Source organism: Homalodisca vitripennis, chromosome 4 (assembly GCF_021130785.1).
Source record: "Homalodisca vitripennis isolate AUS2020 chromosome 4, UT_GWSS_2.1, whole genome shotgun sequence".
Taxonomy (NCBI): domain Eukaryota; kingdom Metazoa; phylum Arthropoda; class Insecta; order Hemiptera; family Cicadellidae; genus Homalodisca; species Homalodisca vitripennis.
Window position 1 is genome coordinate 99,634,808 of NC_060210.1, and position 27,661 is coordinate 99,662,468.

At 32.1% G+C, this 27,661-nt stretch overlaps 1 protein-coding gene across 4 annotated transcripts; it reads right to left on the reverse strand.

Annotated features, from left to right (window-relative positions):
- Positions 1 to 6,548: 6,548 nt before the first annotated feature.
- LOC124359829 lies at positions 6,549 to 27,411 on the reverse strand. Of its 4 annotated transcripts, none has more exons than XM_046812895.1 (3): positions 27,056 to 27,411; positions 18,540 to 19,531; positions 6,549 to 6,870 (listed from the first exon to the last, which is right to left on the reverse strand). In XM_046812895.1, exons 1-3 carry the CDS (start codon positions 27,108 to 27,110, stop codon positions 6,763 to 6,765), a joined length of 1,155 nt encoding a protein of 384 aa, XP_046668851.1. In that variant the 5' UTR covers positions 27,111 to 27,411; the 3' UTR covers positions 6,549 to 6,762. The 4 variants fall into 4 exon arrangements, with proteins under 4 accessions (XP_046668851.1, XP_046668853.1, XP_046668852.1 ...); XM_046812897.1 differs by having other exon boundaries at positions 27,199 to 27,410; XM_046812896.1 differs by having other exon boundaries at positions 26,991 to 27,410.
- Positions 27,412 to 27,661: the final 250 nt, after the last annotated feature.

A 27,661-nucleotide genomic window follows, 5' to 3' on the forward strand; every position in this document is an offset into this window, starting at 1 on the left:
CGTGGGTCGTTGGGCCAACGCCTGGTGGTGTAATCGACCCTCTTTTGAATATCGTACGATTCATTTCACTTAGGTTCGTTGGCCCAACGACCTCCTTTAAATATTATTGCTTAATATTAATCCATGGTCCAATTACAACACTGATCGTTGGCCCAACGAACCTATACCAGTAAATTAAAATATAAGGCTCGTTGGGGCCAACGACCCTTTATTTACAATTTACATAAATGAAACAAATAGGGTCGTTGGGCCAACGAACCAGTGGAGTAATCGAACCTCTATATGTTTGTAAAATGTACAAATTACATTTCTTCCAGGAGGGTCGTTGGGCCAACGATCAGTGGAGTAATCGAGCCGTCCCCATTTTCAGCATTACAGTGTTGTTTTCAAAATAACTTGTCATACATTTTCAAAATCAAGGCACACACATATTTGTAATAGGTTAATTGGTTTTTTAGAAGCTGAGAGCATACTTTTTTGTAAATCAGCATGGATTCACAAGGGGAAAATCCACTTTGTCAGCCATAATCAAATTTCTTAATAAAATAATGAAAGGAATAATAAATGGTGATTTTATTTGGGGTGTGTTTCTGGATTTACAAAAAGCTTTTGACTGTGTAAATATAAATATTTTGCTTGATAAACTAGAAAATTATGGAATAAGAGGGACACCTCATGATTTACTGAAAACTTATTTAGTCTGTCGGAAACAGTTTGTCAGTATAAAAAATGATCAGGCTGAAGTCACATCTAAAAGAGCAGACAGTGGGGTGTGCCTCAGGGTTCCGTTCTTGGTCCATTGCTATTTTTAATATATATTAATGACATTGGAAATGTAAGTAATCCTAACCAGACAATTTTATATGCAGATGACACATCTATACTATATAAAACACTAAACTTTGGAGGATTTAGAAATCATAGCAAACATACAAATTAATAATACAGGGTGTCAATTAGGTCTGGAACCTCTTTTTTAATTTTTAAACAACAAAATAAAAAAATACCAAAGTTCACACATGCTTACTGGTGATAGTAACGCATACATCTGCCCAATTACCAACCAGATAATCCCTTTGGGGGACGGTCCACAAGGAGTCAGACAAAATCCTTAAATAGCAGCATAGGTAAAGTTTGGTATCAAATTAAAGGTCTTACTTAGCAGAGTACAATGCCGCAAACCGGACTTCAAAAGGTGGATTCATTCAGTAGTTATAGCTATTTGAATTTTAAAACAATTGAACAATGTAAATTATTAAGTATTACAAGTAAACACCAATTTTTAAGTGCCTGTGATCAAAGTAAGTGTTCAAAATGTTCCCCTCCCATCGTCTGGCAATGTCCTAGGCGGTTGTAAAAGCCATCCACTGCCTTTTGAAGGTAGTCACGAGGAATATCTTGAGCTTCTTAGACTATGAGATTTCTTAGGTGCGCCAAATCTCGAGGCTTAGTACGATAAACTTTATCTTTGAGGTATCCCCAAAGAAAAAAATCCAGCGGAGATAAATCAGGGGAACGAGCAGGCCACTCTACTGCACCATGTCTTCCAATCCATCTGTGAAGGAATATTGTATCCAAGTATTCATAGTCATAGTCATATCATCTTTATTATAATTTCTTTGAGAAATACAATGGTGTCATAGATGCAAATATTAACAATTTTATAGGTATCTTAAGATTAGGTTTTCCAGTTAGGTATTCTCTAACAAGGAGAGCAAAGTGTGGTGGCACGCCATCTTGTTGGAAATAAATTCTTTGAAATTGTCGACCAAGAGCAGCTTGTAGTGCAGGAATTATCTCATTTTGGAGCATTGCTAGATACGAGTCACCATTTAAATTACCATTGATAAATAATGGGCCCATAATTTGATTTCCTGTAATACCTTCCCAAACGTTAAGTTTCTGTGGATGCTGTGTATGACTCTATCTGCCACTTTCACATTTTAACAGTAGTTGTGTTATTGGTAATAATTATTGATTCCTGGCTTCGATTACTACATTGTCAGATGATGGGAGGGGAACATTTTGAACACTTACTTTGATCACAGGTACTTAAAAATTGGTGTTTACTTCTAATACTTAATAATTTACATTGTTCAATTGTTTTAAAATTCAAATAGCTATAACTACTTAATGAATGCAACTTTTGAAGTCCGGTTTGCGGCATTGTACTCTGCTAAGTAAGACCTTTAATTTGATACCAAACTTGACCTATGCTGCTATTTAAAAATTTTGTCTGACTCCTTGTGGACCGTCCCCCAAAGGGATTATCCGGTCGGTAATTGGGCAGATGTGTGTGTTACTATCACCAGTAAGCACGTGTGAACTTTGGTATTTCTTTCTATTGTGGTTCAAAAATTAAAAAAGAGGTTCCAGACTTAATTGACACCCTGTATAGTGCAATACTTTAATGAAAACTATTTAACAGTAAATGCAAATAAACCAACAGCTGTAAATTTTATTTCAAATAAAAAAATCTTCCTTTGAAATTCAAATAGCAGTTGACAACTTAGTAATACCAATGTATGATTTTACAAAATTTTTTCAGATTGATTATCGACAAAAATTTAAATTGGAATTACCATATAACTACTCCCTGTTAAAAGTTATCTAAAGCAATATTTATGATGAGAAAACTGTCTGAATTTTGCAATGAAAAAACTCTTAAAATGGTATATTATGCATTTTTTACTCTCAGTTGGTTTATGGTATTGAAATATAGGGAAATACATTTAAAAAGAACACTAATAAAATTGTATTAATACAAAAAAAAGCAATACATTATATTTCTGGTATTGGCTATAAGGATTCATGTAAACAAAAATTTCAAGAACTTCATATTATGACAGTTCCTTGTTTAGTTGTGTATAAACTGTTGCTTTATATGGCTATGTCAAACAACCTAACATATAAAAGCACCCACAAGGGGCGCAAACAATATTGTAACCAAAAAACTTACTTCCAAACAATATTCATTAGTGACATTATCTCTTGGACCAAAATTGTGGAACGCACTGCCAAATATATTAAGATCACTGCCATTTGGTATTTTCAAAAGACAAATTGGGTTTTTCCTTTTGGAACACTCATTTTATGAAGTGAATGAGTTTTTGGGATTAATCATGAATTAAATAATTATTGTTGATCTTGGGAAATTCTTTTATCTGTATTGTAATTAGTTTTTCATTAATTAATTAATTTGTTTTAATTGATTTTTATTTATTTAATATATTACTTCTTTTAAAGATCTGGATTAACTGGAGGATTGCAATGCTCTTAACATTGAAATGTACAATGTTGTGTTTTCAATATGACTGTATGAAATCTTTACCAGTAATAAATGAGTATTATATACATCACAGAGTAATAAAGAAATTAACACAAGCAAAATAGCTAATATATTAGCTCCTCAGTTAGTCTAAGTTTTTTAACGAGGTGTATCCACATGCCTTAAGACTGAGGGACACTGTTATATATCTGGGGGCCAAAGTATACAAATCACTTCCTCCATTACTCTAGCCTGACCCGAGCACCTCAAACATGGCGTTCTGCAGAGTACAAGAGACCCTAATCTCAGCGTGGGTCTGAATCATCCCCCTGAGGTAACTTGGTCTTCCTGTCAGCAAAACCTTGTGAACAAGGCAAGCTACCTGAAGCCTCCTAGCCGCACTGCAATACTGGATGAACATAAATTTTCTCAGGCTGTACACAAATCTTGCAGCAGAGTTCTGATACCTATCAATCAAGACCGTGCTCCCAAGAGACAATCTTCCCCCAAAGACAGGAAGATCATAAAAAATAACTGGAAAGTCCACAGCTCTGACAATTTTTAGTTTCACTTCCTCCTAGAATAACCCCCTAAATCCAAACAAAACCTTCGACCTATTCATTACACGATGATTGATATTTTGAACTTGACTCAAGAAGATTAACTGTTTGTCCAAAGTCACACTAAGGATTTTCACTTTGTCCAAAATCTTTTTACAGGAACTCCTCCCAAAGAAACCCCCAGAGGTTCATTACTAAAAAAGACTGCATTTGAAGAGGGGTAAAAATTAACAAGTGAACACTTTCTTGGATTTAACTGAAGCCTGTGATCATCAGCCCAGAGCTTGACCCTCACCATATCATCAATCCATTGCATTGCCAAGGCATACAGTAATGGAGGATATGTCAACACAAGCTGAGTGTCATCAGTGTAGGAGTAAAAGGAACAAAATGATATGTCAAGATTAAGATCCGCAGTTTACAGAAGAAACAATAGGACCCAAGCAGTTACCCTGAGGAACACCTGACTGGGTTCTGTCAATCAGATAAGAGCGAAATCACCTTGGTGAAATATGATCAAAGACGTAGTAATGAAGCTTAGCCAAAAACATAACAAAATTCACTAAGTCAAATGTATGTGAAAATCAAGAGCTGCTGGAGTACTACAGAAATTCTTATCCCTGGCAGAAAATAGTTGGTCTGTCAAGGTTAATTAATAGAGCAGATGTCGTGCTGAAACCAGACTGACTATCAGGCAAAACATTGGTGTATTCTATGAAGGAAACCAACTGATTTGTCACAATCCTCTCCAATATCTTGGATAGAACTGGTAAAATGGAAGCTCACACACACTTATAGGATTACTATTTTTGGGTAGAGATGACCAGGCTTTTTTTCCATCCAGAGGAGAAAGAGAGATTAAAGCCCTTTGACTAGTAATCCTGAAACGAATTCGGGAGCGCCCTATGCGCTGCCGCAGTACTCCCGATAGCTGTGCAGGAAGTGCTACGGTGCTAAACTGTTTTCACAATAATGTTTCATAATGAATTATCTCACATGAATATGATCTAGCAGAATAAATAAACACTTTCAAGTAGTTTTCACTTTCGACTGTTTTCACATCTTTCATACAGATTTCCGAGGAGACTTGTAGAGTTAATAACTTGTACCTAACCTGTTCCTTAGTAAGTTTGAGAAAATAATTTTATCTTATTTTCATATTATGTCAATATAATAACTTTTAGCATAATTAAAATTACTGTATGAATACAAAAAAAATGTTAAACGTTTGTTTTTTTTTTATTCTACTACAGTAAACCCAAATCACCTAAAGAAAACAAAATCTTCTAAAATTAAAAATAAACACATGTTAGGGCACTCTTACTGAGAAAAAAAAAACCTACCAGTCAAAGGGTTAATAATATGAGTGATACAGAAAGGACTAACTGATCTGACCATGTTGATTGAAATTCTCTCAAAGCCAAAGGCTGCTGTGGAGATACTGTTTAAAATGCTCTTTACCTCACTCTCGCTCACCTGCAGACACTAAAATTTAATCTGTACCTTCTCAGAAATAGTATTCTTATAAAATGTAAGCCTTTCAAGAACTTACTATTGCCGCCCAAGCCAGCAGAGTAATGGTTTATGTCATCCACGGAAATACCGATACAGAACCGTTTTTTAAATAATGAATCTTGATTTTTGCACATTTTACTAACAACTGTTGCACTTTATAAAAGAAGTGTATTAGACATAGACTAAATAAAACTATCTGTAACTGTCCTTAAATTTAAAAGTCACATAAGCCTAATCCCTATACCAAGTGTTTGAAAACTAGCTTAGGTTAAAAAAACCATACTTGTGAAATATAAACAATTTAGGTGAAGTCCATCCCTTCTGACATGTTATACAAGCAGAGGTGGTCTTCTTCCTTTTCCCTCTTATCTGGATACTTTCTTTGCTACTTACAAAGCTGTTTTTTTGTCTGTAAATTTGTCTAAAACCATTGTCCAATCGCCAAGCCTGTTGTTTCCAGGTAAAGTTTATACTCCAGACCTTTTATGAAGAACCAGCCACTCTGTAGACAATTCTTCTACAAGTACCATAGTATAATATATATATATATATATATATATATATATATATATATATATATATATATATATAAAAAAACAATATTATGTCCATTGGAACAACATTTAGTACTTTTTAGAATTTTGTTACATGTCGGTATAGTTGGACACTGGCTCTCCATGCACATTTTGTTGAAGTCCTTATATTTAGACATTAGCACTGATAGGGTTAAATGAGTATAATTGGAGAAGAAAGGCATCATATATAAACAACAGAATAAAAAAGCATTATTTAATTAATAAATATATATTTGTATCAACACAATTAATAAAATAAATACATAAATTTGGTGAGTTTATTGCAATTTCTTCTATAGACTTACTAGTGTATAGCTTTAGAAATATCTGTATCATAAAGTGAAGCCTTATTTAAGTAAAGAACAACAGTTAGGATTTGAATTTATTCCTTAAGTTAGTGCATCAAATTTATGGTGAATTTTCACCAAAAATTAGTTGTAATTAAATATTGAATAATGTAATCATGATCTATATAATCTGGCTAGTTATTTTTACTCATATATGATAATATATATATATATATATATATATATATATATATATATATATATATATATATATATATATAAAACCCCAATGCCCAAAATAATAAGATTCTGTGCTGCAGAGGAAAGAACATCAATCAAATAATTCATAAAAAGTAAAACTGTAGTTTAATAAATTTAATACAATTACCTTTATCTAAGTTTATTAATTTTAATCCTCGTTATAGGGAAGGTTAGTAAAAAAAGGAAAAAATAAAAGTAGTTATGTTAACAAACCAAACTTTTGTCACAACTTTTCTCTCCTCTGCTAGGTATTGCCTTCTCATAATTTGTCATTATACATCAGGTACTAAAAATAATCATGAAAACACATTTCTATACATCCAATGTATCCATGGCTTGACTGGCTTTTTGTAGGAATGAGCAATGGCTTCCCGAACATTATTATTGTATGTGACTGGACATGTCTGAAAGAGTACAAAATATTATTACAATCTGTGAATAATTTTACCTTTAGCATTAATGTGACTAAATCAACATTATGAATGTGAAGCTAACTGTTACTAAACAAAATAAAATAACAATCAAATTCCAAATCATAGTTCACACCCAAAAAAGTCTAACTCTTATTACTTAAACAATATGATTCATTTTGTTTAATCACTCAAATCTTACATAAGATAGAGACTGGAGCTGAAATGAACAATAGAATACTGAAGAGAAATGAAACTAAATTATATTACTGTATATGTTAGTATAGAAGATATTCCGTACTTCTGTAACAGATTTGCAAGTGTAGAAGCAAATCAAGTCTAAGGCGTTCTGAAATACTGAATTTAAAAAAGTCTGAGAAGAAAAGAGTTAAATGCTAGGGGAGTTCAAAAATTTGAAATGCTCTAGACATATCAAAAGGATTCAAAATGCAAAATAGTTTCAACTCAATCCTGAAGGAGAAAATGGATTATTCTAAATAATTATATTACAAAAGTAACTGAAACAGCGGATTAACAAAATAAATCAGAAAAGAATTGTGATTAGTTTCAAAATGATGCAATAGGGTAATAAAAAGAAAATAATGAGAGCAATTATAGAACAAATAGATATAATAAAATTAAACAACATAATATTTGGAAAATGTGAATGTAAGCATTTTATATATAATCAGACTGATATTTCTGAACAAGAAACAAAGATATTTTTATGAGGACAGAAGTACATTGAATGACAAGACAGCAAAAAATGGTGTTTTTCTTTTAGTAAACTATAATTTAGATTTTTATAAGACTTGAGAATAATATTCTGGAAAATAGCAAATGTAATTAATTAAATTTAAAAGAAAAATGTTAAGGAACCTATCACAAAAGTAAAACGAATAAAAATTACATGAGAGGTAGAAAATACTTGAGCAATAAAATAATCTGTTTTTGGCGCTGAAACAGGTCGTGTGCCTAACAAAGCCAAAGAAAAAAATCCAATCCAATAACAGCTGATGATTTTAATAGCTTTTTTTTTTTTAATGTTGTTAATGTGTTAAAAAATAGCTGTGATATTTTAGATGTAGCAAGTTCTGTTGATATGTTGAAATCGTCAGGTATTAAACCCCCCTGTGTAGTTTTAAGTGGACAGTTGTAAATAGTAGGATGTATATATAGTTCTGTGTATAGGTTAAGTAATTCCAGATCAGAAGATGGCTATGGACTTTCCAACTTTGTATTAAAGGAAATATTAGATGTTATAATCTAATCCTTTAAACCACAGCTGATAAAACTGGGGATTACTGATGGAATATATCCACAGTGCTTAATAACACAATAACGGTACCTTTGCATAAGAAGGGTGACAAAATTTTATTTAACAAAACAATTATCGGCCTATTGCCCTGTAGTACCCAGTTTATATCAAAGAGATATAGGGGTCTATTGTGAAAAACCAATTGGAATATTATTTTGAGTACAATAATTTGATTTCTTCATCTCAGTATGGGTTTAGGAAAAATTATGTCAACTGTTAAAGTTAAATGATAATATGTCTTTTAACTTTGAAAATAAGCTGAAAAATATTGTTATTGGACTTGAAGTAAGGCATTTGAAAATTGTACCTGCTGATGTTATGGTCTTAAAAATTTGAAATAAATATTATGGTCTGAGAGAAACAATGCTTTGTCTTTGATTCATTGATCTTATTTGGTGAATACTCATTCTTCAAAAATTCAGGTCCTTAAAGTTATGGTCTGGAGAACAATGCATTGGGCCCCTTCTTGTTCTTATTTGAGCAATGATCTCAGCTGGTCAATTTGTCCAGAGCATCCAGGTTGTTTTGTATGGGCTGATGATCTTGTCTTTTATCATTACTCAGACTCATAATTAAATGATGTCATTTGTCCGTGGCTATGATGTTGAAAAGGTCCATGTTTTGTCTCTCTGCTGATGAATTACATCAGACAGAGCATTATGGGACTTGATGTGAATATGGGCTCTTTAAGGTCCTAGCCCGAGGAAATTGGTTCTTTCTGCTAATAAAAAACTGTTAATAATAATGGTCTGGAGGGAAATTGTCTTTAGTAATTTACGTTAATGATGCAAAATAAGTCTTACTTGTAAAATGTATTGGTATTTTCTCACTAAAAAAACTAAAATGGGGAATCCATTACAAACCATTTATGTCATTAGTGCTTTAGCAAGAGTGATATTTTTATAAAAGAAAAACTTAAATTGTATACAAGTTGTTTTGTCATAGCTGTGCATACACTCTGTTTTTTAATGGACACCAAGACTGTATGGGGTTTTAAGTGGCAAAAGGGGCAACTCTAGTGGAGCCTGATAACTGTGTTAGGAAATTGCTTTAGTTAGTAGGAATTAGCGACAAATACAGTTCCTGTAGGCCCATTTTTGAGAAGAACTGGGTATACTTACGCTTCCATGTATATATATATTACAGTTTAGTTTTTGTTAAGGAAAAATCTTGACTCTTTCAATTTTAGAAGCTTTAACAATATGATACAACACTAGAATTAAAAAATGTCAATTATGTACAATATGCTAGGTTAAGTAAAACTCAACAGAAACTATGCAATAACCGGAGCTAGGCTCTATTCAATAAGTTACCATTAAGTGACTAGATCAATTTCTGTTGGTTTAAAGGTTTAATGTTGTTGCAGAGTGGCTCAAGAGAAAAACGTTTTATTCTGTAGATGAGATTTTTAATGATAATTTTAGTGACTTACAATTTTAAACTTTTAACGTAGATATAGATTGTATTTATTTTTAGCCTATTTATTTTAGGCTCTGTAGGCCTACTTAGTGATTATTTTTAATATCACACTTGACTTTGTCAATACAATTTTGTAATTGTTGGACGACAATAAAATGATTCTGATTCTGATTCTGATTCTAATGTTTTTTGGGCCTAAGTAGTGCCTACTACTCCTCACATGACTCATATTTTATTTGATAAATTGTAATTATATTAGTCTTATACAGTAACAAATGATGCTAACAATATATATGTGTGTGTGTGTGTGTGACGCTATGTATACGAGGTCCGACAATAAAGTAATGAGACGGATTTTCTTTGCAAGATGTGGTAACCCTACGGGCTTGCATAGGTACAACATCTTTAACCTTGATCTATAAGATGCTTCTAGTCCAAGCGGTACACTGATGAAACTGCTCAATTGTGAGTTGTGCTGTAATAAGTTAACACGTGTTTATGTCCCTCGTCACAGAAATGGAACTGCATAATATTGCGCAACAGTATGCCATTTATGTGTGTGTTAAATTGGATGAATACGCAACAACAACTTACGGTAAGCTTCAGAAGGATTTTGGAGAGGAAGTTATTTTGTTGGCATAAAATGTTTAGTGAAGGCAGAACAAATGTTGAAGATAAATACCGCAGTGGACGACCATCAACTTACGCACGGATGTCAACTTGATCAGGGTTTGTGAACCCGAACAATCTGATCGAAGATTATCCGTGAAAATGATTGCAGAAGAACTGAATATCAATCGATAAACAGTTCGTCTAGTAATAACTAAAGATCTTGGCATGAGAAAGATTTGTGAAAATGGTCCCCAAACATCTCACATCACAACAGCAAGAAACAAGGAAAATCTGGCAGCTGATCTGTTAGAGCAAATGGAAATCAATCCGGAATTGTTGAGCCGTGTTATCAATAGTGATGAAAGTTGGTTTTTTCAGTACGATACAGAGACAAAACGCTAAAGTTTGCTCAAAGGGCTATCCAGACCAAAAAAAGCATGTCAAAGTCAAAATTGAAACTTGTGTGCTTCTTTGATATCAACGGAATTGTTCATAAAGAGTGGGTACTCCCTGGACAAACAATTAACCAATATTACTACAAAGAAATGTTATAAAGACTAAAGACTTTGTAAAGAGTTCTTCCGTGTACATGCCAACATTGTTGGTAATTGGATTCTGCTCATGATAATGCCCTATCCCATACTGCTCTGTCAATACAGCAATTTTTAATCTCAAGCAAATTTCAGTACTACCACAGCCACCTTATTCACAAGATATCACTTCATGCAACTTTTTCTATATCCAAGAGTCCCAATGGCGGTCAAGGGACACCATTTTCAAACAATACCAGATGTCAATAAAGCTGTGACGAGGGTCTAGGAGGATATTACAGAAGATGAGTTATAGAAATGTTACTATAAATGGCAGAAGCGCTGGAAAAAGTTTGTGCAATCTGGAGGATACTACTTTGAAGGAGACAACACTAAACTTATACTGACAATTGCATGTGTTTTATTGTTCTTGAAAAATATTATCTTTTAAAAGCATTTACAGATACATACCCTAGAACCATATATAAGAAACGTTAAGGTGCACACTGTTTTTAATATGGTTTACAAGCTCACTTTCTAACATACAAAAGTCATTAACTTTACTTATGTATAAAGTGTGTGTATCATTTTTCTAGGATAGAACCAGCAACTCTAACCATAAGTTCTAACAGTCATAACAATAATTTCTTCCCTTTTGTTACATTCTTGTTTTAGTTAGATCTAAATATAAAAAATATTGGTTATATAACAAGATACTGAAATATCATCTTCATAACATAATACTCTCACTGCTGGTATATACTGAGTAATACCAACTACTCTCTCTACCTTTCTGTGCCGTAAGGTGTCTACTGCAGTGAGGTTCTCGAATAAACTAATTATAGTTTTTAATTTTCAGTAAGAAACTCAAACCAGTAATTTTCCACGTATCTGCAGTTGCTAAGACACAAGAAACAAACTCTAGTAATACTATAAATCCCGTTTGTTAAGTTGATTGACAATCACTCAAACCCTAGTGGACAGGTTTTGCTCATATTTGGTATATACATTACTTAAGATATAAGAATAAAACATATTTTTATACCAAAATACCATCAACCCACAAATACTCTTAAAAGTAATTTAACCCTTTAGTTGCTGGTATTATTTCCGTGCTAGGTATGGTTTGAATAGTTCTATAATTCTAAAAAGCTATTATTATGGTTATGACGTAAACATAATAAATGGCCTGCAAAACGTAAAATTAGACAAATTAAGTGGTTTCTTTTTCAGTAAAGACAAAACGTGCAAAACTGTTGTTTTGGGTCGGGTACACTTATACAAGAATACACTGATCACGTCAACTTCCACCCAAACCAACCAATCAGCATTAATTTAAAGTGGGCTCTTGCACTTAACACAGATCAGTGGCTATCATAAGTATTCACCAGACCACCAAAATCCCTGACACCAGGAGCAGGAATGGAACCCGTGACACCAAGGTAAACTCCCGCGTCCAAGAGTAACACCTTAGACCACACAACGATTCTGACTTGATAGGCAGATATAGCTCACTTACAATTTCGCTACAGCAGTGTTCACTCACTTTTCGCTTTGACAGCACTCTAAAATGATTGCAACTTTTAACGCTTAAAAAAATGTATGTACTTTACAAAAGGCAATATTTTTGACAGCTGATCAAGTCACACAATGCAATGTAGCTTACAGTGTCAGTACTTTATATTTGAATAAATAAATGTGAGCTGTCTTACGTAATGTGATGAAAATTTTAATAACAAATAGTATTATATATTATTTTTATTGTAGATTGCAGAAATGACTAATTCAAATTAATTACTTAATAATGAACCATTCTGGACTTTTATTTAAGGAACAAAATTGCAAATGTGTATATATAGGTTACTTGAAATTGATTTCCTTTTTCACTATGGGATGGTATACCATGAAATTTAACATTAACTGAAGGAGCTAATACAGAGGGAACGAGCACTAAAATGATTCAATGAACCATTCACTCCATTAATACAATTTGAGGAAAGGAGTGAGCCTGTGACTTCAAAAAATACATGTATGTACTTTTACTGTACTGTATCAGGTTTACAGATCCCTTCGAAAAACGAATACTAAAGGTACAAACGGTAGCGAGCTGGGTGGTAAAGTAGACATACATCCTTCTAGCGAATTAACCGAATTGTAAATATTAATACTAAATCAGGACAATTTGTATGTGTTTGTATATATTTCCATTGTCCCCATATTTTTAAAACTGATGTTTAGTGAAGATATTAGCACCAATGTAGGTCTATTGAAGAGCAACGAGTTACCAGCCGGAAGTTAGGATTTTTCATACAATTCCTTAAACTACTACTAGGAATAGTGGAATACAAGCACTGAAAGTAGGTGTTTTTGTCAGTAATAGATTTCTCAGTCCAATGTCAGTAGGTATAGATAAATGTATGGTATTTTACCTTTTCAACAGTTCTAAAATTCGCTTTTGTAGAAATGTTTTGGGACAAAAGTCCCATCGTCAGATGTGTAAAAACACAGAAGACGAATGTAGTTAAATACATATAATAAAATATACAATTCAATAAATAAAACATATACACGATAAATATATTATGAAACAACAAAGGCATACCACACACGCACAAGCATGGACATAAAGCAGCAGTGCAGACACTGAGGGCTGAAGGTTATGTCACTCTTCCCCAACTTCATGATTCTTATTGAGTGGAGTGTTATCAGTAGATAATAAACTATTATTGTGACGGGATCAGATTAAAAATGTAATGGGAACTGAATTGGATCAGGTTAAAAATATAACAAGAACTTAATTGAAGCTCTTCAACATTGCACAATTTGGGTCTTCATTTTGAAAATCTTTGTAGATTTCATATTCTTGCAGGATGTCAAGTTTCTGGGTGAAACATGCAGTGACAATTCTACAAAAGTGAATTTTGGAACTATTGACAAGGTACAGTACTATAGAATTACAGTTTCATGGCTATTACAAATATGGATTTATATGTATACGTGTAAATTTTGTCCCAAAGGTTATAGTGGCTAAACAATCATTCTTTAAGAATGGCTAATCATTGTCTTAATATTGTTCTCAAATATTCTGAGAGCCCATTATTACATGAAATTTAACATAACTAAAATCATTTGAAAATAACTTCAACCTAAAAGGAATTTATCATTTAGAAAAAAATCGAGCACCTAATTTAAATCTAATAACTTTAAGAAGTGACGAAATCTCATATCACCTACATCTAAACAACAAGATGGTCTAAATATAAATGAATCTCTACTCTTACTTTTTAAACTCATTTATTTGTTGTTTATGATATTCATTTGTTCATTATTATTATTATTATTGGTTAGTTCATTTTTGTTGAGAAAATTGTGCAAAGCCAAGGGTAAGTGCTACAAAAAGTATATTATACAAGCAGCATTGACATTTTATGAACTTTATTAAAGCAATCTGGTCTAGTAGGTGTACTAGTTGATTGCGTAGACATAGGTGGTTATGTAAGTATTGTTCAGTTGTTGGTTTTTTATTAGATTAAATGTAAGAAAGGGCCATGTCATCTCTGTACACATGTACAAATAAATAAATTATTACTATGACTACTAATAAGCTTTATTATTAAACATAGTAAATTACACAAAAGAAATACATTATTTACATACGGATCGAATTCTGACTAAAAAAAAAAAAAAAACTATTGTTTCAGCTACTCACAATAGAACAGCTGTAAAAGAATGCAGATTGGAAACCAATCAGAAACTATAAATAATTTTTAATCCCACTATACATTAACTAAAACTCACAGACTCATCTAATAATAAATGAATGAATAAATGAATGATAATATATCATTTAAAGGTTAGGGACTGGTAATAACGATTGTTGATACATATTCTAACCAGCAAATACCAATTGGACGTAAGTGGCCAGATGATGCACTTTGTAAATTATCAGATTGACAAGAAAGTAACCAATAAACGTTCTAGAGTTAAAATTCTTGGCTCAAGTATCAAAAAACCCGATCATTTCTAAATTTGGGTGAAAAATAACTTAAATAGTACAACTTTAGTCAAGGTAACACACGCAAAGAGGTTTCTTGAGCCAGTTATTAGGTTTCAAGGTGACAAGACACAAATATTAAACCAAGTTAGTGGCAGTTTTCATATTTTAAAATAAATAAATGTTCAATTACAACTCACTTCAAGTATGTTTATCCATAAGATAATAGTAATACTTTATTAGATAATAATCAAATACTTGGAATTCATTCTCGTCTCTTTTATTGCTATTAATTTGTTTTATTATTTAGAAACATAACAGTATACTAGCTAAGATTTGTTATAATTCAAATCATTGTTAATGAGCGGGTTTTACTATATTAGTCAGAAGTTAAGGATCAAGATTGACAGCTTCAGGTAAAGTGGTGAAATTTATTCTCTACAATGAAAATGAAGATTGGCAGTTTACAACAAACATTCCGTGTGAATGTTGAGTTTAGTTCCAGTTACCTTCCTCTTACTGAAACGCCTGAAATATGATGCTGTCACACACTTGATCCCTGGAATCTGAAGTTGTATGTTTGTCTGTGGATATCAAAAAGAAATTTTGTGACAATGAAGCTAAAAAAAAACAATGTTATACATTACTAGAGGATGGTGAACTGGGGGTAAAATCAACACTCACATTGAATTCACCCTTCCAACCACAGCTAAATTATGTGTATAAATATTCAGTGTCATCCTTCAACTTGATAAAAATCTGCATAAATATGGATCATGGAGTCTTACTCATGCAAAAATGGTCTCTTCTTGATTACAGCAACAACTCTTGCAAAAAGATTATACTCTCACTCCACATGTGTATTGTAGATGATCTTACATCCTACCCCAAGTTCTCTGATGAGCGAGGAGGCCTTGGAATAGACTCACCACATTTAAACATATGCAAAATGCAGTTTATGTATGTCTTACGGTTTTAAAGAGAAATATTTTTTGCAAAAAAAGTTATATACAAACAGAATACTAAAAACTACAAATCCAAGTGAAGTTAAAAATAAGTTTACTATAACAATATAAAGATTCTAACATATCTGATAAGTGCTCTGAAACATCCTGTGTATACCCCATTGATAATATAAATGCAAAAGTTTGTGAAGATATTTGATAATCACACAAAATTTAGGGAACAGGTTTAGATGAAATTTGGAGTATACATTGCTTATAAACGAAGGCTATTCAGAAAGTCAGGAACGTTTCCACATAACGCCGCCAGGCGAGCACCTATCGCATATATATATTGGTGTGCTCGTGCTCGGCACCTCAGTCTGCGTCCAGACGTGACAACGGAAACATCTCACTGCCTATTTCTTTTTATATGCAAATTTGAAACTGTTTGTAAGAGAAATTTATCGGGAACTGTGTGAAGTGTAAAGTAACAACGTAATGACTGTTCAGTGTTCAGTTTAAAAATGGCAGAACTAACGTTCATGATCAAGAGAAGAGTGGACGTTAGAGCATTGTGACTAACGATTTCGTCGCCAAAGTTGATGAAAAGATTAGTGAAAACCTGCCATTTCAAAATAAATGAGTTTCCAAACTATATGGAGTAAACAGACTTAATGGTTTGAAATTGCTCCACAGAAGCTACGCTTTCCAAATTTTGTGCAAAATGGATGCCAAAAATGCTTACAGATCACCATAAAGAACAACGAATAGGGGCAGTTTTGCCGTTTTTGGAGGCCTACCATGGGGATGCACTACTGGATGTAGGAGACGAATGAGGTAAACATGTGAATTGTGAGACAAAATTAAAAGTCCATGCAATGGGGCACACAAGTTTCCCTTAAAAACTAAGGAAATGTCTGCAAACTTTGTTGGCAAGGAAGATTATGGAAACAGTGTTTTGGGTCAGGCAAGATGTTCTTAATAATTTTCTCGAGAGTGGTGCAACAATAAACCCTGAATAGTACTGCCAAACATTGCTAAACCTTAGGAGAGGTGTCCAAAACCACTGCCAATGAAAATTGTTATCTAAAATTTTGCTTTTACATGGCAATGCCCAATCTCACACGGCAAACCGTATTGAAGAACTTTTGAACTCGTTCAACTAGGAAGTTTTTCCTCATCCCCCCTATAGTCCTAATCTTGCTCCAAACGATTTTCATTTGTTTCAAAAAATGAAAACCTGGTTAGCAACACAGCTTCTTGACAACGATGAGAAGCTCCAGGTACATGTAAACTGAGTGGCTGAGATTACAGGTGGTAGAATTCTATGACACGAATTTAAAAGCTTGCTGAAAAAAAATTTGTGTGGTTATTATGTAGAGAAATAGTATTTTAGTCCCTCTTCCACATGTAAGCCTATATAATAAAACATTTTTCTTGTTCTTGGTTTATTTCAATTCCAAAACATTCCTTACTTGATCAGTAGCCTTTGTATAAAATAAGAATAATACATAAACGTGTTAATACTCTGAAACACCATCCGTATATACTCCAAAAAATTTATAAGCATCTTCTTCTAAGAAAAAAGTAGTCTAACACCACAGCAAGCACTATTACAAAACTGCTAGTATATATATATATATATATATATATATATATATATATATATATATATATATATGTGTGTGTTTGTCTTTGTTATTTTTAGAGCATTGTTTACTGTTGTAAAATGATTATAAAATGGTGATTACCATATATAAAATAAAATAGAAGTCCTCTGAGGACTAATAGGCACCTTCTAGACCCAAGTTATCTTCCAAGTACTTTACACCTCTCATTTCTTTTTTAATTTTTTTTATACATCCCTTAACATTTTTCAGTTTAATTTAATTATCTTTAATATTTGCCTTTTAAGAATTATTGGCCTTCTAAGAACTTGATTTTTTTTAAATTGTAAAAACAATTTTTTAGCATTACTTTTGACAACATATTACAAAATATAATAAGTAATACAATAAGGCACACTAACAAGCTATAAAACTGTGTATAAATTGACAAGAAATCACAACATGCTATATAGGGGGAAAGTCACTAGTATCTATCAAAATAAAACAGGACTATGTCACAAAATGTAACTTAAAAAGCAGATATTTCCTTCTGAAAGTACATTGTGAGCATAAAACAAAGTATAAATAACTGAAATTGGTCAATAATAATGTACCTAGTACAGAAGCCCTTTACATAATAAAATCAGTTATCACATTCATAAGCAGAAACCATACTAAATATGTATTACAACAATAAATTAGAATTATTACACTAATGAAAAAAACATTATTGCATTAACACGTTCAGGAAGACGGCTTTTTGCCGGACTTTTCTATTTGCCATTGAATTTTTCATTAATAATAGAAAAAGACAGTAATCGTTTTATTTACATCAAATGTCTAAGTATACCGAGAAAGGTATGTAGGCTTTGAAATTTTGCACATAAACAATTATTTCATAATAAAAATTAAGTTTTTTTAATTTTTATTCATGGACCCCAAGGAGTACCCAAAAAAATTAATTTACCTTAAAAATTAAGCAACTGTGCTCCTAACGGGGTACATGATAGTCTAAGGTACTTATTTAAGCACAGAATAAAGTTTAACAAACCACAAAGATAGGCAAACAATAAAAACGCAATAAGGAAATGCATAGCAACTTTTACCCCATAGGGCGTACGACGCACTTTACGAAAGCCCCATCGGGTTCACAACGGCAGTTGTGAAAGATCGTGTGTACCCGATGGGGTACAAGTCGTCGTGAACGTGTTAAAAGATTTTAAAGGTATGCACACCTACCTTTGTTATTATGTGATGAATTTGGAGAGGTTCTACAAAATAGTAGTCACTTAGATCAAGTAGAGTAAGTTGTTTGGGTATAGTTGATGATAAGACCCAATCTTTTAAATGTTCAGGAAAAATTTTTAATCTATGAAGTGAAATGTACTTAAGATTAGGTAAATCTGTTAAACATATTACACCTTCCACAGAGATACATCTTGCATCACTGATAAATAATACATTTAACTTTTGACACTCTTTAATTTTAGCTAATGTAATGTCTGTTACACTGAACCCAATCCCTAGTTCCTTTATGGTTTCCTTCTTTGATTCCAAAAAGCAAATGATGTCATCATTTTTTATTGCTCTAGAAAACAATATCCACAAACTTTCAAGTTTATCACAACCATTAGCTATCAATGAAAGATCTGTCCTTTTGAATCCATAGTCATTTGTAATTAGGGTAGTTAGGCTTTGAAATTTTGAAATATCTTCATATGGTATTCTCCACACAGCTGTAACTCCAAATTTTAATTCACTTATATTGTAGCTGTCATTTAGAAGATTTATGAAACCTTTTGATGTTGCACCAAAGCAATTGGAACACTCGACTTTTATTATGTCTCTGCAGACATTCTTTATTTTTCTAAAAATATATAAAATCATCTGTGATGGAATGCCACCAGATCGTGAGCCTCCCTCCAGTTTTATGCAACGAACTTTAGACACTTTTGTCAAATCTTTCTCACCTACATAGATACCAACTGGGTCTTTGTGATAGTGTAAGAATGGTTGTCCAAAAAAACTCCAGTCTAGGAACCTGTCACAGTCAATAACTACTTGGAGGTTGTTCCAAAATAACAAATCCGTTTCAACAATATATTTCCATCTGGTGCAAACATCCACTACAACTGTTATAAGTTCTCTTGCATCTAAGTTTGAAAAAATGTGATGTAATATTTCATCTGGGAGAGCACGTATGGTAGTAGTTGGAGCATTTTCTGTCATATCTGTTGGCAAAATTAAAGATAAACTTGATGTATTTTTCATGTTATTTCATATAACTATAATTAATTTATATACTGATTATCAATAGAACTGAGATTAATATTTTTTAATATTTTTATTAGTTTTAGCACAGGTAGCACATTTATTTGTTTATTAGGTAGCACATTCAAATATTGCTCATTTTAAATTATGTTATGCTATACCTCTCTGTTTATTACCTTTCATGTCAGCTTTACCTTGATTAATCCTTTAAGAACTGGGACTTCATACTCCCAACAAGTCATGATATAAAACAAAAGAGTTGAGCAAGGATGTAGAAAATGTCATGGAAAGAAAGCTTGGTCTAGGCTAAAAGTTTGGGCCAAGGGTCCTCAACATTTTCATATACAACACTTTATTGATCAATGTTAATAAAATTAATAATAATAATAAATTATATGTTAATATTATTTATGTATATAATTAAAAATGTAATAAAGCTGCATTATTAGGTAAGCATTGAAATATTATTGACTACCTATGACTGCAATGTTATTGAAACATAATTTTCACTGTTTTTTTTTTTATTGTCTAATGGGAAAAATGATCATTCAAACATGAGATAAATAACTATTCAAATATAAGAACGACCCTTTCAATGTTTAAATTTTTAATTTTTATTATTGATGACAACTATTTGCATATTTTGCTGTCGTAAACCCGCCTTGCACTGCAGGATGAAATGAATGAGATGAATGAAAAGCATAATTTTTGTAGTTTAAAAGGAAAAACTTGAATGGACCATTCTTCCTGTATTCAGATAATCAATAACCAATATTCAGGCAACACAGGTAGGCCTTCACTAATAAAATATTTTTCTGCAAAAAACATGACTATTAAAATTGTTTATAATATCCAATAAAAATATTTTTGAAATCAGATTGGTAGTTGATAATATTATAATATTTTAATATCAACCTCAATAAAGTTAATAACCAACTATTTCTAGAAAAAGTCAAAAGATATAAATGAAGGTAGATAATAAAGTTTATTGATTGGTGTATAGTTGTTTTATAAATATTGGGTAAGGTACGATAAGCGGACCCGGTTTTTTATATCGCAGAATGTAATCATCGATACCTAATATTCGCATCTCAAATCCTACACTATCAATCGATATAAAAGTATCTATAGTCCTCAATAACAATCATATGTTTTAAATTAAAATATGAATTTAATATTTACAGTGATCAACACATTATTATAACCAAAATTAGGAAAACTGAAGACAATCATATTTGTTCCTCTCACAGTTACAGTTGTTTCTTTCCCACAAATTTTACTTAAGGGTTTTTCGATACGAGTCCAACATGTTGAAGTCACAAAAAACATGTCTTATCATCTTTCAAAGCTATGTCGTGTAGTTTTCTAAAATTGACTGTCATTTTTAATAATAAAATATTACTTATAAATAATTGATATATTACATTACGAGTATTATTTTAAAGTGTTTACAGCTGTTGATGTAGATTATTTACGTTAATGGTTCAAAATAATTAATCAGTATTGATTGATTATATCGATGGTTATGATTAAGTAATATCGTTTGCCAATTTCGATTTTACAATCCAGATCCGTTTATCGTACCCTACCCTAAATATTACCAACAGTGCAATTATTGTCCAATTAGTGTCAATTATAGAAACATTGTTATTTTTCCATAGAAATGTCAAGGGACCAGAAGAAAAATTTGGATTGTGAATGTTTTGAAATAAAAATGGTGATTTGTCCCAGTTTTACTGTATTTAAAACATACAAAACTCATTTGGGGTTTTAAAAATTGTAAATGACAAGTTCTAGACTTGGGTGGCTACTATCAAACTTGTAACTGAAATTTGTAACTACTGAAGTAGTCTTAACTAAAACTTAAGACATTTCATAACCAATGTAGTATAAAAGAAGGTATCATGTATAACTGTGGCAAAATTACAATCAATTATTTAGCTTACATACGTTCTTAGCTTATTCCTTTGCACTCCTGTACTGTATGGTTTTAGAAGATGCTAAAAAGGTGTTTTCAATATTGACAGTGAAACTAATGCTTCTTTTATTTGTGTTGTATGTTACAGTATCTTGTCAGTGTTATACAGTGTGTTCATTTGAAAACTTCAAACTCACATTAAAAGACTTATAGCCGAAGTATCTAAATTCTGTAAACAGTAGTGTATAGTACTAATTGGGAGAAAAAAGATTTTTCAAAATGGGAGTACATTACATTGTAATTAATGTAATTTCTTACATTACAATTATTATTCAACAAAATACTGTACTACTGCTAATAACAAACACCATTACTTACAGAAGGCAATGATATTGCCAAAAAGCAACAGATTTTGTGTAATATTTTCATAGTTACTAATTTCACTATCAGTATTTGAAAGTACACAGGACAAGCAAGTATCTTATCATTTTTTTATCTTCCTTATCTACAGTATTATTGGAGACTGATCTGGTAAGCAGCTATCTCTGTCATGTTTCAACACACCAAACATTTGGGAATTGCAGTTTCATTTGTTTAGCGACAGTGATGTGCGTTGTATGTCTTGCTTCACAAGGAAAGTAGTTTACAGCCTTCAAGAAAGAGTGGATATTATTTTTATCTTTGGATCCGAGAATAAGTGTATGAATAGAACTGCTAACGCATTCAACACACTACATCCTGGAAGGAATGTGTCACCTAGGTACATTATAGATTTAGTTACAAAATCTACTGAGTGGTTCAGTTAATAACAAGAAAAGGTCTGGTAACAGAGTTGGTGACGAATTATCTCAAATTGAAGTGATTTTTAATGTTGAAAACCCTAATACATCCATTCGTAAACTTGCTGTTGAAACTGGATTATCTGTTGACCCTCTTATTGTGGAAACACTTGAAAACAAGGTAAATGAAGTAGGCCAATTACATTTAGAAGCGGATAAGTTTTATTTCAACAAGATGCAACTCCTTCACATTATGCTCTTCCTGTGCGACAACGGCTAGATGCACACTACCCGGATCACTGGATCGGTAGAAGAGGATCAATTGAGTGGCCAGCAAGGTCTCCAGACTTAACATCCTTAGACCTTTATTTTGTGGGGACACCACATCTCACTGGTGTCCAAGTGATCCAATCAGGATCACTGCTGAGTACAGACGCTTAACCAGAAAAACTTTTAGAAAAGTTTTTTTTTTGCTTGAACAACAATGGCTACCAATTTGAACATTTGATTTGAAGTTTACAAAGGATTTACAACAGTATTCAGTGAGTAATTTTGTTGTTATTAGCAGTAGTAACGGCTTGGCTGATTACAATTTTTTTTTACCAAAATACAGAATTTTTTATGAGCTTCAATCTGAGGTGTCACAAGATATTAGTTACCATTTCAAAACTTTGGGTACGGGGGGACATGGGGATGAGCACCCCCATTTTGAAAATAATTTTTTTTTATTAGTACTATATACACTCCCATTTACAGAATGTTGATACTTGGGCTATAAGTCTTTTAAAACGAGTTTGAAGTTTTCAAATGAACACCCACCCTGTATATGCAGCTGATAGTTACCTCAGCATTCATGGTTCTCAGTCAGTATTACATCAACCGTGTGTATTACCGTGCTTTGGGAATAACTATATCTCAGTTACTGTAAGTACAAATCTAATATTATTTCAACATTTTTAATTAAAATTATAACTGTCTTAGAAGTGTCTTGAAAGGTATGTAAAGTGTAAGATTAAAATATTTTGCCTACATTGATAATTAGTTTAAATTAAACAATGTGTTTCAATTAGCATTATTGCATATTCATCATGAGTTATTTTTAAGTCTAAAACTAGTGTAATTTGGATTGTCAACAATATGTATATTACCTTCTTAAATGGGGTTGAAGTTATAAATATATTGCGCTATTTCCAAACAATTTGGTAAACAAAAGTTCTGAGGTTGTCCATTTTCTATTATCTAATTTGTTTGTTTTTTTTTTTTTCGCTTTGCAGATATTTGCTATGGCAAATAGTAAATATACATATACCTCCGACTCCCTAATTTACAACCTTTTATAAAAGTTGTATGATTTCGACAAAATGTTTTGTAAATGTGTTTCAATGTCGCTAAACAACATGACAAGGAGTGTCGGTACAAGTTCTTAAATTTCTTTACAGAAGTTGTCCTAACTACACTACAAATTTCATCCTCCTGCTTACAATGGAAGAGGGAGATCAGAACACTCCTCTAAATGCCAAATATGGATGTACTTGTACTAATTCTATTGCAATTAAAATGTACAAATTGCACGTATGGAAAAAAGGACATCAAATATCAATGCCCAAAAGACCCCCTTTTTCTCTTTTTTATATCTGTTACATTATGACCAAATGTTTTCACTGTTTCAACTTCTATTTTGTACAAAACGCCAAATTTAAGAAATGTGTCAAGATCTGGAGATCTCTTGGTATAGTCAACAAAGACTTTCCATGGCCTCTTCTGTTCTTACATTTTTTGGGTAGGGTACGATAAGCGGACCCGGTTTTTTATATTGAAGAATATAGTCATCGATGCCTAATATTCGCATCTCAAATCCTACACTATCAATTGATACAAAAGTCTATAGTCCTCAATAACAATCATTTTTTAAATTAAAATATGAATTTAATATTTACAGTGATCAAACAAATTTTAATTAAAATTAGGAAAACTGAAGACAACCATATTTACTCCTCTCACAGTTACAGTAATTGTTTCTTTCCTACAAATTTCACATAATGGGTTTTTCGGTACGAGTCCAACATGTTGAAGCCACAAAATGAGTTTTCTAAAATTGACTGCCATTTTTAATAATCAGAATTACTTATGTAAAATTGAAATATTATCCTACATGTATTATTTTAGAGTGTTTACAGCTGTTGATATAGATTATTTAAATTAATAGTTAAAAAATGATTAACCCTAGAACTGGCGGTCATTTCATCCTGTAGTGTCGGGCTGTTTTGGAGCTTCGCGCAAGGTTTTTTTAAAAAAATTATTAAAAAATATAAAATAAAAGCAATATAAATAAGAGTATATATTTTTGTGTTCAGAATTAAACGTAGAATTGCACTATATTGTAAAATTAACCATAAAAAATTTTCTAATAAACCAATTTTGGTACTTTGGGATTATACCGACCACACCCAGACATGAATCGTTATTTCACATTTCGTTTCTACTGATTACTAGATTAGCGTAGAACAATATTTCGTCAATATAAAACAGGAATTGTCTTATCGCAAACCCCTCCCCATCCTCAGACAGAGGTCAAAGTCGAGCGTCTAGTAGATAACGTGATTGCAGAGTCTCGCCCGCCCGAGCCCGTTCAGCTGGTGCATCGCTTTGTTGTACTTCCCGTGTTTTACCCTCTACATTTCTCCAAACACAAAAATTCAACAAAAACAAACATTTACCAAACTAAACTCTTTATTAAAAAAACACTAAAACTTGTTTTTATTCTTGATCACATTCCGCCACCCAAAATGCGAGTGCCTCCGGCCATCAGCGCGGGCTTTGGCAGCACCTTCGGTGCTGCCCCGCGCTGATGTCGACGAAAGAAAAACATCCCTCGAGATAGTACCTATCAGTAAAATATCAAATTCTAGAGGGGCTAATCAGAAATATAAATTGAATTGTAATGAAAGGCAATTATGTACCGTGCAAATCACGTGATGCCGCGCGGTCTGTGCCGTAATCAGGATTCTCGAGAAAGATAAGATAACAGCGACAACAATAACGATCACAATACCTGGAAATGCTTGTAAGTTTGTAATTTTGTAATTGAAGAGTTGTTTTTTTCGTTCTAATCATGTTTTGTTTTCTATAAATTTCTATTTTTTGTGTTCTTCATACTAGTGTGGTCGGTATAATCCCAAAGTACCCAATTTTTTTAATCAAATATAAAATTTTCGAAAAATATTTCTTAAATTTGGGGGGGACCATACCTAGCAAATGAAGTTATAGTGAGAAATATTTATAAGTGAGATAGCCATTCTGTGTCAAATTTTATCTAGTTTCAGAAAAACATAAACATTATACACATTTAATGAAAAGCATCATAAAGCTATAGAACAAAAAGCAGCGATGCGTATAAATTCTGAAAATCGGGTTGTACACGTAAGATTTTGGTAAAACAAGTTTTGCTAATACATTTATCTATGAATACATGCTATATTTCATATTTTTATTACTTAGAATAAAATAGAATATACAGTACTAATGAAATAATTACCATAAATTATTTTTTGAAAAGTAAAAAAAAAGTTACATTTTGCCATTATTCAAAAATTTTGCGAAAAATTGTCATTCAGCAAAATATAAAATCGTTTCTAAAGCTTGTACTATATCAAAATTTTATAAATTTATGGTTTATAAGTAATAGGAAATATTATGTAGTTAGAAAAACTATAAATATAACTAAAATATATTGAAAAAATATAGAATAACCCAAATAGTATTATATATAACCAAAGAAAATTACAGGAAATATATATTTTATTGTGAAAACTATCTATTTACCAAAAATAAATAGTTACTTCAGAGCTAAAAGAGTGCTATAAATAACGTTTAGTAAGTGAAAACAATAACAAACTATGTGAAATGAATTTTAGCCAAGTCATTTTGCCATAGCCTACACAAAGCCGGTAATTTCTCAAACATATTTCAGTAAATAGAAATTGATTTATTCTAAAATATATATGTTTACACTACTACGGACATCAAACAACACACTACGAATTAAAATACGACACTAAAAACACGCGTAAAACAATTAAAACTTACAAATATCCACAGCTCGGCACGAAAGTGATACAGAACGGCAGCGGCAATATGGCGGTCACAACAAACTTCTTTTACGTTCAAAATGACAAGCTTGCTACGTCCATAACCATAATACAATGAGGAATAAAACTCATCTGTTCCCTAGCATTTTTCTTCCCAAATCCAATGGTGCATGAATTATATCGATACGTTACCGGAGTATATTTTAAAAAGTAATTTATAACGAGGGAATGTTTTGAGCGACAAAATTTTGATGGTTAACACTACAGAAGCGGCCATTAACCGACATAATTATGTCGATTAACAGTTCTAGGGTTAATCATTATCGACTGATTATATCGATGGTTATGATTAAGTAATATCGTTTGCCAATTTCGATAAAAAAACCGGGTCCGTCTATCGTACCCTACCCCATTTTTTTACATTTTCATTATGACAGTACTAGTAAAAGTAGCCTACTTATACAACTACAGTCCACATCCCTTGTCTCTATGCAGGTTCTATTAACCCCCTTCTCCTGTAAAGTAGTTCAATAAAATATGTTTGTTGGTTTTCCAAATAACACGAAACATGTTTTACAACAAATTGGGTTAAAATTAGGCAAATTCATAAAAAAATGGATGTCACGGTACTCACTGAAGATCCAGTCAGAGGGTAAAATGTACAATTCACTATTGGCCATAAACACAATTCGGACTCACCAAAAAAGTGTTTATTTGTCTCGTGAAAACATTTATAGACCTTATTATTATACATTATTTATGCAAGGCATAGGCCTATATTTTTTACGATGTTTACAATGGGGCTTGCTTTACTAGTGTTTAAACATAGTGACCACTTTTACCTTCTACTGACAAACTCCTGATTTGAGGTTTAAAATGTTAATTTATTTTCATTTCATAGTGTTTTTATTTGAGACACGCCAGGTCTACAGCTACCTTACTAAACTACTTAAACCGGTCAACTCAAGTCTCAACAACACAAATATTTACAAAACAAACCTAACAAGAAACTAACAATCAACTTAATTAGTCAAAGGCAAAGGCAATAAGGATGTAAATAACTGTTTTCTAGCTTACGTCATGAAGGCAGGCAATTCCTATTTTTGTAAAGCCACGGATACCTTATTTTGTAGTCGCTCTTTAATAAAATATCAACTGATCTAGGTGTGGACTGATTGTAATCTACATAATTATGTTAAACCAGTCAACCTCAGATTTGATATTAAGTATACTTTGTATTTCATCACTTTTATCTTGCATTAGGATACATAATTATCCATTAACAATTATATATTCTGAATATTT

Excerpts from the sequence above, each read along its gene's own strand:
- LOC124359829 (XM_046812895.1), bottom strand. The coding sequence starts at position 27,110 with ATGTATAATAATAAGGTCTATAAATGTTTTCACGAGACAAATAAACAC. Across the intron at positions 19,532-27,055 it reads GACAAATAAACACTTTTTTG|ATATGACAGAAAATGCTCCA; the intron begins GTGAGTCCGAAT and ends TTTTGCCAACAG. Across the intron at positions 6,871-18,539 it reads TTCATCACATAATAACAAAG|ACATGTCCAGTCACATACAA; the intron begins GTAGGTGTGCAT and ends GTACTCTTTCAG.